At 38.4% G+C, this 15145-nt stretch overlaps 1 protein-coding gene and 1 pseudogene across 1 annotated transcript; one reads left to right on the top strand and one right to left on the bottom strand.

Annotated features, from left to right (window-relative positions):
• Positions 1–1827: 1827 nt before the first annotated feature.
• LOC110743006 lies at positions 1828–5196 on the bottom strand (annotated as a pseudogene).
• A 4313-nt stretch (positions 5197–9509) lies between these two features.
• LOC101008360 (olfactory receptor 11A1) lies at positions 9510–14241 on the top strand. The gene has a single exon (XM_021937077.2). The coding sequence runs from the start codon at positions 13082–13084 to the stop codon at positions 14030–14032; it is 951 nt and encodes a 316-aa protein (XP_021792769.1). The 5' UTR covers positions 9510–13081; the 3' UTR covers positions 14033–14241.
• Positions 14242–15145: the final 904 nt, after the last annotated feature.

The following is a 15145-nucleotide window of genomic DNA, read 5'->3' as shown; positions in this document are numbered from 1 at the left end:
GGAAAAAGAGAATCATTTTCATTGTTAAAGTTTTGTGGAGTCATATTAAAAAATGACAAAATAGGCTGCCACACAAACAAATGAAGCTCTGATACATGCTGCAATATAGATAAACATTTAAAACACTATGCTAAGTGAAATAAGCCAGATACAAAAGGACAAAAATGATTCCACTTACATGAGACACCTAGAATAGAGAAATTCACAGAGAGAAAGTAGATCTTTATTACCGGGGGCGAGAGACAGTGAGGAATTGAAAGTTATTGCTTAATAGGTAGAGAGTTTCTGTTCGGTGTGCTGAAAATTTTTGGAGGCAGTGATGGTTGCATGACATGGTGAATGTAATTAATGCCACTAAATTATGCATATTAAAATGGCAAATTGTTTTTTACCTATTTACCACAATAAAAAGTATATAATTTTAAAAAAAGATTTTGCACAATGAGATAGTAATAGTTTAAGTGAAAATTCCTAACTTTCTGTTAAGACACTGCTGACTTCTGTAAAAGATATCTGGGTTACAGTGTACCAGGAAAGTTCCATCACTTTGACAGTGGAAAGAACTGTCTAAAAGAACATCTTACTTTTGCTAATGGAGGGAACAGGTTTATTATGTGAGTTATCTGAAGCAGTGGTGTCCCATCTCTTGGCTTCCCTCGCCCACATTGGAAGAATAAGAATTGTCTTGGGTTACCCATAAAATACACTAACACTAACAATAGCAGATGAGCTAAAAAAACCAAAATTGCAAAAACAAGTTAATGGTTTAAGATGTTTCTAAATTGCGTTGCACCGCATTCAAAGCCATCGTGGGCAGCATGTGGCCCACAGGCCTCAGGTTGGACAAGCTTGATCTAAAGTGTTGTAAGTTTTCTTGGTAGCAACAATTCTTCAGTTTATTTGGTTTTTGGTTTATATTCTCTTTTTGGACACTGCCTTTGATATAGAGTAAAACTGACGGGTGATTGAACAAACTGATGGTGCGCCTAACATACTTGACACCCAGAATGGATATTTTACACCTCCCCTTTGTGTGAGAAAATTATTTTCAGTAGAAATCAAGAAATGGAATTAATAATAATAATGATCAGAAAGGAAGTAGAGATAGTGAAATATTCTTTTATTAAACTCTGAATATGTATTCATGCCAACAATAAAAAAGGAAAAAGTAAGAAATGATATTTGAAAATTTTATTAAACTTGTACCTACATGTTGGTCTGTTTTAGCAATGCATAATTATATTCTAGTTTAATAAATATTCAAAGAACAATTAAACTTCAACTTTAAAGATATTTTTCAATAAAATATCTTAAATTTGTGATTATTCATATTCATTTTACATATACACTAAAATGTGTACTTACCAAATACAAAAAATTACACCTCACAAATTGTTTTACTAATTTAGCTTTAAACACACATAAAAACTCCAGTGGCAACAGAGATGGAATTGAAGTAAGTCAATTCTGTTTTTCTATCATTAGTCACTATACTGTCATTGTTTATTCATAATCTATTGTTTCAAAGTAGGACATAAGTAGTACTGTAGAAGTTAGAGAAATGAACTAAGTCCTGAAATGAGCTGGAGATTCCAAATTCTTACTGTCCAATCAACAATTGTTAATTGTTAAAATAAGTGGCTTAGCTGGTAGTTGAGTCTGAAATGTGCAATGCCACCTATTTAAGAGAGTTATTTGAATTAGCTTCCAGGTAGAATATGTTTACTAAAGTTTAAGTAATAAAAATGTGCTAATTTGAATATTACAGATACGTTATTAAAAGACAATGGTAACTGCAGGAATAGTAACTTAGACCAACAAAAGATTTTTGTGTATGAAGTGGGGAGGAGTACGTTGTGACTGACATTACTTAGAATAGTGACTGCAAAGGTGTACTATAAAGCGGAGCAACTTTAGTTGGCTTTATTATTGTTTTAAAATTATCTACAGGCAATGCCTTATTGCCTCCACCTGGACAAACTGCTGCCATTGTCTCACTCTTGGCAGTGCACTGGTACAAGTTGTATTGCATTATTATTTATGAAAATCCCATGTATTTGAAAAATAACTTCATGAAAAAATGAAAAACAATATCAGAACAGAAAACCATTATTTCTAGGAAGGCACAGATCACCAGACATAAACCCTCTTGCCACTACCACAGCGCTCTCACCTACAAGCTCACCTACTGTCTGGGAGGTCAACCTGTACAGCCCTTTACAACACCTGCTGACACAAGTGCATGGTGCTCAGGAAGGAGGCAAGCTTTTTCTGACTACTGCCACCATCAGTGCCCACACCACCCAAGCTAACCAGGAGTCCATGAGCCACTCACCCACCTTGCATGCTGCTAACTATGACCTCCTTTGAGAAAGCCGCCACACAGACTATAACCAAGGAAATCAAAGAGTCTTTGCCATTGACACCCAGAAGCAAAGCCAAATGGCCCCACTCAATACACACCATATCACTTCCTCAAAGAAAAAAATCACCTGTGGTGTGATCTGAAGGGGAGATGCCATCACTTTGTCTTTAATTCGGGTGTCTACCTTGAGTATAGTAAACAAGGTGTTCATATCTATGAGTGCTTGTCTAGTCTCTCTGTATACAGTTTCCAGAAAGTTCAGGGTTAATGAAAGCTGAAAAAGCAGTCCATTTACCATTACTAGATTTCCAACAGCAAGGGTACCTGCCACAATTTCCTGACTGGTGAGGATCTTTATAGCTGTTAAACCGACACTGAAAATAGCACTTTGACCAAAGTTCAGCATAGCCAGAGTAGAGGTACTTTTCAATGAAGCAGTCTCATATGTCTTCAAAAATCCATCATATCTCTGTGCTTCATAACTTTCATTATTAAAATACTTCACAGTTTCATAATTCAACAGTGAGTCTACAGCAGCATTACCTGCATCATTATCTGCTTTGTTCATTTCTATTCTAAATCTAGTTCTCCACTGTGTGACTGCAACTGTGAATGCTGTGTATGTACCAAGTGTTCCGAGGGTTACCAAAGCAAACTGGGCACTGCATTTGTAATAAAAAACACCACTAATAAGCATCACTTCAAACATGATAGGAAGAAAGCACTCAGGTACACCAAAGTACTCAGGACAAAATTGATACCCCTCGTTCCTCTGTCAATAGCCTTAGATAAAGCTCCAGTCTGTCTGCTCAGGTGAAAACCCAGATCCAGGTTGTGAAGACGGAGAAAGACATTTTTGGCTATTCTTCGGATTGAATTTTGGGCTAACTTGCCAAATATTGCATTTCGATCTTCATTAAAAACAGCAGCTCCGGCTCTTGATACACCACAGCCAGTCAGAACTGCTGTTGCCATGGTTGCAACTGTATTTGGTGCATCACTCAGGTTCAGCAAGTTTCCCAACATCTGGTTGAGGCTGTCTACAGCATACTTAAATGCAAAGGGAACCACAATGTTCATGACCTTTGCACCACCCCAAAATCTCAGAGAAATGGCAATTCTAGCTCGTAAATCTGGCCTGCCTTTGGGCTACACGTAAGAAACCATTGCTTTTATGATTTTCCAAGTATCAACATCTTTTAATCATTCTTTTGGGTCTGTGTGGAGTCCTCCTCCTGCATGACCATGCCAACATGTCCTCTTTTCTATCAGTGGCCATACCTGGAGAGCCTTTGCAACAGCTAAGAACTGCCTTGAATTGTCTGTTCCCACTCTCTGCCATGTGATACTTTCCAATGACTTTGGGATCTGCTGGTAGGCTGGAGGGGTTCCCAAGGCGTCGAGTTGGTGTGACCTCCATTGCAGACCTGAGCTGCTAACAGTGACTAAAGGCCGGATCGGAATCGCTGAGTGCTGGCGCTTTTTGAAAGCAGCGGCTGCTGCTGCCCAACGCCAAAAACGCTTTGCGAGCAGCACCATCTTGAGCGAGGAAAGAGGAACCGAGAGAAGAGGATTGTGGGTCACTGGTGGACTGAATTCCATATTTTATCTTTTCGTATTGCATTTTCAGAACTGAAGGTATAGCTGACAGAGCACTGAACTAGGCTAGGGTTTTAATCCTGGCTCCATGACTAACCTACTCTATAACTTGGTACAATTCACTTCACTTTCCCGAGACTCATATTTCTTATCTTTAAAATGCAGACACAGCTGATTGTTATTATTCACTGCAGTTACATTCTATAAAGTTGCCTTGAACCCTGTAGAAACAAATACTAAATCTCTCCTTGCTTTAGGGGAGATGCAGGGTTAGATTCCTATGAGTTTTTTGTCACATTTTTGTCACCTGATCAATAAATAACCTTATTGTAAGTGTGTTTCTGTTTAAACACATCTTATGTAAGATATATCATTGATCATTAACTTTGAATCCACAGCCAACAGCCTTATAACACATGCTCGAACAGAGCTTATCTAGCAAATGCATTTTCTCCATAAGATCCATCGCAGCCTTTTTGTGCTCAGGAGCACCAGACAGCACTTCAGTGCTACATTTGGGGCTATTTAGAATTATGAAATCATCAAAAAACAAACAAAAACTGTGAAAAATATGGCATTCAGCAAATCGTGAAATAATGAAAAGGACACTTGTTGACGGTACGATAGCTGAAACAAGAGGACAGAGCGTTTCCTTGTTCAGCATCAGGTGGGGATGCATGCAGTGTGTCTCAAATTTTTTGTCACTGTGTTCATGCACTTGTTCATGAATGACTGCGAAGGTGCTGTGAGTATTGATCTAGGGGTTAAAAATAGATGTTAGGGAGCAGTTGATTTTGCAAATACTGAATCCACAAATAATGAAAGTCAGATCTATTGCTAGTCATGTCTACTGGTGGAATCTTTGGAACTTTCTTTTCAACTGGACATTGTGTTAATATATTTTCAGAAGGCCAGGGATTATGAATCAAATGACCATTTTTATTTTTCCATTCATCCATTTATGCATTTCTGCTTATTCACTAATCATTTATGACACAGCTAATCCCACAAATGAGATTGCATCAAATTAAAACATTTCTCCACAACAAAAGAAACAATAGAGTGAAAAGACAACCCACAGGTTGAGAGAAAATATTTGTAAATGATACATGGAAGTGGCTAATATTCAAGTTATATAAGGAATTCAAACAAATCAATAACAAGAAAACAAATAAATCAATTTTAAAACGAGCAAAGCACCTGAATAGATATTTCTCTAAAGAAGACATACAAATGACAAACAGGTACGTGAAAAAATGCTCAACCTCACTAGTCATCAGGAAAATACAAATTAAATTCATGATGAGATATCACCTCACACTTGTTAGAATGCCTGTTATAGAAAAGATGAAAGATAAGTGTTGATGAGAATGTGGAAAAGGAGAACTCTTATACACTTTTGGTGGAAGACTAAATTAGTACAGTCATTAAATACACTGTGGAGGTTTCTGAAAAAATCTGAAACAATTAAAAATAGAATTATCATATGACTCAGCAATCCCTTGTCTGTGTATGTATCAAGATTAGTATCTTGAGGAGATATCTACACTTTCATGTTCATTGTAGTATTATTCACAGTAACCAAGACATGGAGTAAACCTAAGCATCCATCAACAGATGAATGGATAGAGAAAATGTGGTATATATGCATAGTGGAATACTATTCAACCTCAAAGAAGGAAATTCTGTTGTTTGCAACAACATGGATGAATCTAGAGGGCCTTATGTTAAGTGAAATAAGTCAGGCACAGAAAGACAAATACCGCATGATCTTCCTTATATATGAAATCAAAAAGTCAAACTCAGAAACAGAGAGTAGAATGGTGGTTACCAGGGGTTGGCAGAAAGGGAGAGAATTGAGAAAATATTGGTCAAAGGTTACAAAAATTACAGTTAGGCAGGAGGGATAATTCAGTATGAAAGCGTGACTGTAGTTAAAGAATTGTATATGTAAAAATTGCTAAAAGAGTAGATTTGAGTGCTCTCATCACAAAAACATGGTAAGTATGTGAGGTAATGGCTCATGTAAATTAGCTTGATTTTGTCATTCCATAATGTATACATATATCAAAACATCATGTTATACATCATAAATATATACAGTTTTAAGTTGTCAATTAAAAATCATAATAACTTAGGCTAACTAAAAAATACTAAATTTTTCTGAAAGTTTTGTTTCCAAGACACATACACTTTCCTTTTAGCATATGCTGCAGTTTGATGAAAAAAATAAATGATTAAGAGAACCCCTCCTGCCTGCCAAGAAAAAATAGGGTGGCATTTACTGTGAGCTACAGACAGTAGACAGAGTAGTTCAGAGAAAAAGTGTTCTCTGTTGGTCAGGGAGAAAGTGGAACTGAATTAAGGGTCTGAGTTTGATAAATGACACAGAAGTGCCTTCAACACACTCCTAGGGATGAGAAATAAATGTATCAGCCTGATTTCTGTAGAAGCTTCAAAAAAGGGAGTAGTTGGAGACATAGTTGTCAGACAGTAGTTTGGTCAGGAAGGATATTGAAACACTACATAACCATTTGAACTTCATTTTGTAACATCGTGCCAGCTTCCTTCTCCTTAAATCAGGCTCAGCATTGGCAAGATTTTGCTTACCTATATAAAACACCCCTACTAAGAGTGGTACCTATTGAAACAATTGCCTGGGATGGTAAGAGGGCAATTTGGAGGCTGTAAATTGGAGAATGAAAGTTCAGAGCAGGCTCCTGGGAGGACCACTGTTGGTAATGGGGAATTTAGGGATGTTGCAGAGAAATTAGAATTTTCAGGTGAGTTATGGAGAAGAGACTAGGAATTGGGGCTTGAGATGGTTGGTGAAATGGAGAGCATTTGTCTCCAAGGGGATGGAAAGGTGCGCTCCATTTGGCTCTTTTGGTTTCTGCTCCATTTATGGTCAAGCCAACAGTTCAGGAAACCGCCTTTGAAAAAACGCAATTTCCTTAGGGGCCTGGTATGTCTTGCTCATTTAAGGCTGCTCTCCAGCAAACATGTAATTGGTTCTCAGGGGCCTCTCCCTTTTTAGCAATTGCCTGCCCTCCCATGTGATAGAGTGAAAGGACTGTGATGAGGGGACAGAATAGTCTGAGAGCTAGAAAAGGGAATGGAGGGTGAAAGAGAAAATGGCTCAGGAGTGGAGGGTAACAAGAGAGACATTTGTAATCAATGTCCTACATTACTTCAGATTGAGCTCAAGCAGGGAGGGAGCTGAAGGTAGGAAATCACAACATTCTGAAGTCTTCAGCAAATCTTAGCAGATAGTCTCCTCACAATCCTGTCTTTAGAGAACAGGGTCGCTATTTCGGTAGTTTATTTTTGTATAATTCTTTACATCTTAGTTCACAGATTCTTTAAAAAAGTTAAATGGCTGGTTTTTATAGCTGTTTATCCTGTAATCAGTAGTAACGTTCAATTAACCCAGAGAGTCAAAAAGTGGTTTTTTTTTGTTTTGTTTTGTTTTGTTTTCAGACAGAGTCTCGCTCTGTCGCCCAGGCTGGAGTGCAGTGGCCGGATCTCAGCTCACTGCAAGCTCCGCCTGCCGGGTTTATGCCATTCTCCTGCCTCAGCCTCCCGAGTAGCTGGGACTACGGGCGCGCGGCACCTCGTCCGGCTAGTGTTTTGTATGTTTTAGTAGAGACAGGGTTTCACCGTGTTAGCCAGGATGGTCTCGATCCAAAAAGTCTTTTATTAAAAATCATTTCAAGAAGTCCCGCTCTTATTTCTCTAGAATTCCAGTGCTGCTATTTTCTCCATTGGATTTTTTAAAAGGTTGATTTCTAATCCTTCTGGGTGCATACTAACTTATTTTTTAAATTCTCCCTTCTGTTTCAGAGATGGGGAACAGTAGGTATTCATGCTTCCCACGCTTCAGAAGCGAGACACCCTCATACTAATGTTTTCATGGTGGAAAGTTTTCCTGCTGCTATCCCATGGCTTGACAAAATGGGATATGCTTAACATTATACTGTTTTCTTTTAAAACCTTTTAAGTATATTTTAATGTTTTATTATGGAGTAATTACTGAAGAGACTTGAGGAGAATTAACAGATTAAAAAATCAAACTGAATTTTTTTTTTGTTTTCTGCTTATAAAGATAACATGTTTGTTTAGCAGAGATTTCAAAATATATGAGAATATTTTTTTTTAATTCCTGAAGATGAATTAAAATGTACAGTTTTGTATATATGTTTTAAACTAGTTTTTCCTGGAATATTCTTTGAATTGCTAGTTTTAATTAAGGACTCTGTGCTATCTCAGAGTCTGGGGTGAATGAGGGTTATGGATTTTACTTAGAATTGAGTGTGTGACTGATTGTTCTTTAGACAACAGACAGGCATTTTGCACTATTCTCACTTCTCTACCAGTTAGTATGGTGAAATTCACATTGATTTCAAACTCTTCCTGCAGTTTTTTGAGGTTTCCAATTCCAAATTCCGCTCTATTGCTTGGAGTTTTCAACTCTAAATTCATCATCTTCCTTTATTCCCTGATTCCCCTCTGTCTTTAAGGGAATAACAGCCTCTCATATATCCTACTGTTGCTATGTTTTTCCCATTTCTCTTCTTTTCATATCTACTTTTACAGATTTAGGGGTACAAGTGCAGTTTTGTTACATGAATATATTGTGTAATGGTTAAGTCTGGTCTTTTAGTGTAACCACCACCCAGATAGTGTGTATTATACCCATTAGGTAATTTCTCATCCCTCACCCCTTCCCACCTCACTTTTCCAAGCCTCCAATGTCTATTATTCTGAATTATGTATTCATGTGCACACATTATTTAGCTCCCACTTATAAGTGAGAATATGCAATATTTGACTTTCTGTTTCTAAGATATTTCACTTAAAATAATAGCCTCCAGCTCCATTCATGTTGTTACAAAACACGTTTTCATTTTTTTTTTTTAATGGCTGAGTAGTATTCCATGGTGTATGTACACACAAAAACCACATTTTCTTTATCCAGTCGTCTCTTAATAGACACTTAGATTGATTCCGTATCTTTACTATTGTGAGTAGTGCTGTGATAAACATATGAGTACAGGTATCTTTTTGATATAATAATTTCTTTTCCATTGACAAGATACCCAGTAGTGAGATTATTGGATAGAATGGTAGTTCTATTTTTAGTTATTTGAGAAATCTCCAATGTTTTCCATAAAGGTTGTACTAATTTTTACTTGCACCAACAGTTTATAAGCATTCTCATTTCTCAGCATCTTCACCAAAATCTGTTGGTTTTTTACTTTTTTTGTTTGTTTGTTTGTTTTTGAGATGGAGTCTCGCTCTGTCGCCCAGGCTGGAGTGCAGTGGCGCCATCTCAGCTCACTGCAAACTCTGCCTTTCTCCTGCCTCAGCCTCTCAAGTAGCTGAGACTACAGGCGTCCGCCACCACGCCCGGCTACTTTTTTGTATTTTTAGTAGACACGGGATTTCACCGTGTTAGCCAGGATGGTCTTGATCTCCTGACCTCGTGATCCGCCCGCCTTGGCCTCCCAAAGTGCTGGGATTACAGGCGTGAGCCGCTGCGCCCAGCGGTTTTTCACTTTTTAACAATAGTCATTCTGACTAGTTTAAGATGGTATCTCATTGTGGTTTTAATTTGTATTTTCCTGATGATTAGTAATTTAAGTCCTCAAATCCCACTATTTTCTCTTTACTTCCTCTTTCTTCCCACTCCCTCATTATTTGAGGGAATGCGATATTCTCAAAATCCAGGATGATGTGTCTTTTTTGTATGAAAATACTTCTCATTTGGGGGAAATTTTAAACACTCCAAAGAACGTTTTGGTTATGGAGAGGAAATCAATTATATTTCCACACACTCTGTTTGTAGGCTCTATGACACTCCCTTTCCCCTCCACACATACAATCATTTAAATTATGAATTCACTTTGGGGATAGAAGGCAGACATTTCTCACCTGGCCTCATTTGCAAGCAACTTAATACCCTAAGATGCCCATAATATTTATAATTCACTCTTTGTTTTCATTCCCATCTAGGCTGTTATTTTCAAATCACATCTCTGGACTGAAAGTAAATGATGCCTGAAGATATTTTAATGTGTTCTCTCTCTTCCCATATTGGGTGGGAAGGCTGGGATTTGCAAAGACCGGAGCCTTTGTGGTGCCTACAGATTGCCACCTGGGTATGCAGGCCTCTGACTGCTGCCCTCTTTATCCTCTCATGTTCAGAAGTCAATAGAACTTTCTTTCCTTTGATTTCCCTAAATTTCTCTTGTCCTCAGTCTGCGTTACTGGAAATAGAATCTCTAGGATGACTGGAATAAGAGGAATGATAAAATGTTTCTTTTATGGAATGGATTGGAATAGGTACAGATTATAAATGGATTGGAATGGACACATGTCAGTTTGATAACAAAATCATAAAACTTATGTTTGTCCTTAATACCTTGTTCTCTATTATACTTCCTCCTGATTTCCACCAGCTGAAAGGCTGTCATCTAAATGAAAGATTTTTTAAAAACTTATTAACTGGAGGATGTATGAGTGGAAACTACAGGAAGCCAAATCTTGGCTCATAAAAGAAACAAACTGCTAAGAGTCAATATGATCCAATGATAGTCTTGATTTCCAGGGGAGGTAGTGGTCATAAGCTATTTATTGTTAGAAGTGTTCTTGCCTGATTTACATGCTCACTTCTCTCCTGGGCAGGAATGCTATAGAAAGACTCCAAGCCTCAGATTGAGTTTGGACCAGATAAAATAATCTAGAGTTAAAGATGGCCCACATAGGGAGTGCCAAATTCACTCACAAGGAAATGCAGATGGCTGCAAAGGGTAAGAGAATAGCTTTAGAGACAGGAGTTGGAGGGCAATAACAGAACCTGTGGCATTTTGTAGTCTATGAAGAACAGAATTCTTCTCTGATCAATTCATATGGGTTTAGGTTAAGGAAGATATGGTGTTAAACATTAAGTATTAATTGAGATTTTATCTTTTTGTAAGACTTTTGGGTACAGTAGCAGTTATAAAAATTTAAATCCTGTGCTAAATGAACTTTTAGTCTTTTGGGAAAGAGAAAGTGCATACCATAAGATAATTGAAGGCAGCATGTATTTCCACATTAGGTATCAGATGGGTGGGGCCATCCTTTCTTTCACTCTTGTTACCTTGGATATAACTTCTATAATACTATTTAAATTTAGGTTAAAACATGCCACCTTATTGTTTAAAAGCCTTCAGATGTGCCTTGCTGCCTATAGAATGAAGCTCTAGTTCCTTCTTGTGACAAGCAAGGTCCCCAGACTCTGATCCTTTCTCTCCATATCTTCCCCCATCCTTCACACCAATCCTAATGCTCCTTCAGAATCGAGGGGATTTTTTGAGCTACCCTTGGCACTTACCCCTTGCTACCTCTTTCTCCTCCTCACAGCCAATGTTGTTTCTTGCCTCAGTGTGTACTCATGGTTTTCCTTTTACCTGAAATGCCCTCACCTCCATTCTTTCCATTTGCCACTTCAATCACTAGTCAGTTCAGCATCATTTCTTCCCAGTACTATTTCTTTCAGGTTGAATTCATTAACGCTCTTTTGGTGTATTGCAATTTTCTGTTGATATGTCCATCTGTCACACAACAGTGTAAGCTCCTTAAGAGTATGAACCAGTTTTGTTTGGCCCACTTTCCTCAGAAACAGATGTAATATCTTCTGAACACCAGATCCTTAGTACATGATTGGGAGAGAAATAAAGGGCTCCATTAGTCAAGGGGGATTCTTGGTAGACATGAGTCTTGAGCTGGGTCTTTGAGGGTTTAACATTAGCAATGAGCAGAGGTATGGAAAATGGGATTCCATTCAAAAGGCAGATTTGATCTTAGGCAAAACTACAAAACAGTATGCTGTGAAGGCTCCCAGCACCGTGCTCCCTGAGGCATCTAGTTTTTCACCTCTTAGGCAACTGATGTTCTAGACTGTTTGTGTTAAAGATAACTTACATTTTTGTGATAATAAATATAATGTATCTTTATTAATCCCATATTCTAGAAAGTAACTCTGTTAATATTATGTATTTATAATATTTATTTATATATCTGCTTTTTTTCCTCTACCATTCTCAACTGTTTCTAATCATTCCCTGTATTCTCTCTCATTGTCTTCAGTTAGTAAACATGCATTGCTTTGAATAGCATATGAAAAACTTCCAGCAGGTGCAGCAGAGCCATTTTTAGATATTTAGAAGTGTCATGCTCAATTACAACTCTTTGCTTTTACATATACTTTCCTGCCAGGGTTGCCCTGCCTGGTCTGGTTTCCTGTCTTTTGCCTGGCCAACTCTTAATTGGCCCTCAAAACTTAGCCTACTTGCTTCTATCTTCAGAAAGCCTTCCCTGACCTTGACCCCATACCTTCTGCCCCACAACCCTAGCCTGGGTTTGGTCCTTCTCTGCTCCCACAGCACTGACTTCCTTCTCTATTACCATTTATCACATTTTCACTACCACCTCCTGAATGACTTGAAGAAATTACTATTTAAGGAAGGCAAAAAGTGGAGAATATATAAGAATTATCCAAGGAACAGTTGGTAAGATATCACTGATTGGGAGATGGGGAATTAAAGAGGGGCTTGAGATAATGAGAAGAATGAGATAGTGACCATGGGAATTAGACAGAATTCTCAAACCACTCACAGAGGAATTGGTTGAGATTGAGGAAAATAAAAGAATTTGTGGTTGTGGGCCATGTCTCTCTATCACACATTTGGAGAATATTACACTGGTGCACAAGAAGAAGGCTGTGGCTGACTATATAGATAAGAATAATAGAGCTGATTATGTGATAGAGGTAGTAGATTGAATTAATGGGGTAAAGGTCTTTGAAAGACTAAAATTATGAATTTGGATAAATTCTTTTGAGCCTTAAATAATACGCACAATTAAGGAAGGCAGGGAAGGTGAGTGTTGGGGAAGGAATGACAACTAAGAAAGGGGATAGTTGAAGACTTGTGTGAGCGATTCTTGTTTTAGAGACTCATTTTTGTCTTTTTTGCTTTGTTTTGTTTTAGCTCTAATAACCTTAGGCTTGGTATAGAAGATACGGAGACACGCTAAAATTTCTCCCCCAATTATTGCCAAGCAGAAACTTGGATGATCGACATGGAAATTGTCCCCACAGGAAACAAAACTATTACTGAATTTGTCCTCCTTGGCTTCTATGACATCCCTGAGCTGCATTTCTTGTTCTTTATTGTATTCACTGCTGTCTATGTCTTCATCATCATAGGGAATATGCTGATTATTGTAGCAGTGGTTAGCTCCCAGAGGCTCCACAAACCCATGTATATTTTTTTGGTTAATCTGTCCTTCCTGGAGATTCTCTACACATCCACAGTGATGCCAAAAATGCTGGAGGGCTTCCTGCAAGAAGCAACCATCTCTGTGGCTGGTTGCTTGCTCCAGTTCTTTATCTTTGGCTCTCTAGCCACAGCTGAATGCTTACTGTTAGCTGTCATGGCATATGATCGCTACCTGGCAATTGGCTACCCACTCCACTACCCACTCCTGATGGGGCCCAGATGGTGCATGGGGTTGGTGGTCACAACCTGGCTCTCTGGATTTATGGTAGATGGACTGGTTGTGGCCCTGGTGGCCCAGCTGAGGTTCTGTGGCCCCAACCACATTGACCAGTTTTACTGTGACTTTATGCCTTTAGTGGGCCTGGCTTGCTCGGATCCCAGAGTGGCTCAGGTGACAACTCTCATTCTGTCTGTGTTCTGCCTCACTATTCCCTTTGGACTGATTCTGACATCTTATGGCAGAATTGTGGTGGCAGTGCTGAGAGTTCCTACTGGGGCAAGCAGGAGAAAGGCTTTCTCCACATGCTCCTCCCACCTAGCTGTAGTGACCACATTCTATGGAACGCTCATGATCTTATACGTTGCACCCTCTGCTGTCCACTCCCAGCACCTCTCCAAGGTCTTCTCTCTGCTCTACACTGTGGTCACCCCTATCTTCAATCCTGTGATCTATACCCTGAGGAACAAGGAGGTACATCAGGCACTTCGGAAGATTCTCTGTATCAAACAAACACTTGATTGAAGGAGAGTAATGAAGAAGATTTCATTTTGGACTTCAGACACCTCCATTGGGAATTCTTCCAGGATGGGCTGGAGAGGAGTAACTTGGCTTATTCGATCATTCTCTTTGAACTCTTCTGTAGTTATACTAAAAATGAAAATGATAGGGCAACAATTTTTTAAACTTTTATTTTAAGTTCAGGGGTACATGTGCAGGTTTTTTACATAGGTAAACTTGTGTTATGGGGGTTTGTTGTACAGATTATTTCGTCACCCAGGTATTAGGCCTAGTACTCATTAGTCTCCTGATTTTCTCCCTCTTCCCACCCTCCACCCTCAAGTAGGACCCGGTGTGTGTTGTTCCCCTCTATGCATCTATATGTTTTCATAATTTAGCTCCCACTTATGAGTGAGGACATACAGTATTTGATTGTCTGTTCCTGTGTTAGTTTGCTAAGGATAGTAGCCTCCAATTCCATCCATGTCCCTACAAAGGACATGATCTATTTTTTATGGCTGCATAGCATTCCATGGTGTACATGGACCACACCTTCTTTATTCAGTCTATCATTGATGGCGTTTAGGTTGATTCAATGTCATTGCTGTTGTGAATAGTCCTGCAATGAACATACATGTGCATGTGTCTTTATAATAGAATAATTTATATTCCTTTGGGTGTATACCAAGTAATGGGATTGCTGGGTGGAATGGTATTTCTGTTTTTGGTCTTTGAGGAACTGCCACACTGTCTTCCACAATGTCTAAACCAATTTACATTCCCACCAACAGTGTATAAGCATTCCTTTTTCTGCACAACCTTGCCAGCATCTGTTATTTTTTGACTTTGTAGTAATAGGCGTTCTAACTGGTGTGAGATTGTATCTCATTGTGGTTTTGATTTGCATTTTTCTAGTGATCAGTGATGTTGAGCTTTCTTTCATATGCTGTTGGTTACCTGTGTATCTTCTTTCGAAAAGTGTTGTTCATGTCCTTAGGCAACAATTTTTAAGTGCTAGTTTAAAAAATTATTTAAACTTTGATTAGTTCTTTATTAAATATGCCATAAATATTTAAAAATAGATACACAAAACAGCAGTACCAAAATAAATCTAGAAATATTGTTTTTTATATTATT

The sequence above is a fragment of the Papio anubis genome, chromosome 6 (assembly GCF_008728515.1).
Source record: "Papio anubis isolate 15944 chromosome 6, Panubis1.0, whole genome shotgun sequence".
Taxonomy (NCBI): Eukaryota; Metazoa; Chordata; class Mammalia; order Primates; family Cercopithecidae; genus Papio; species Papio anubis.
The sequence above is the reverse complement of the archived record's forward strand: the minus strand, read 5'-3'. Positions and strand labels throughout refer to the sequence as shown.

What these genes read in the sequence shown, in the direction of transcription:
- LOC101008360 (XM_021937077.2), top strand. Translation starts at nt 13,082, where the DNA reads ATGATCGACATGGAAATTGTCCCCACAGGAAACAAAACTATTACTGAA.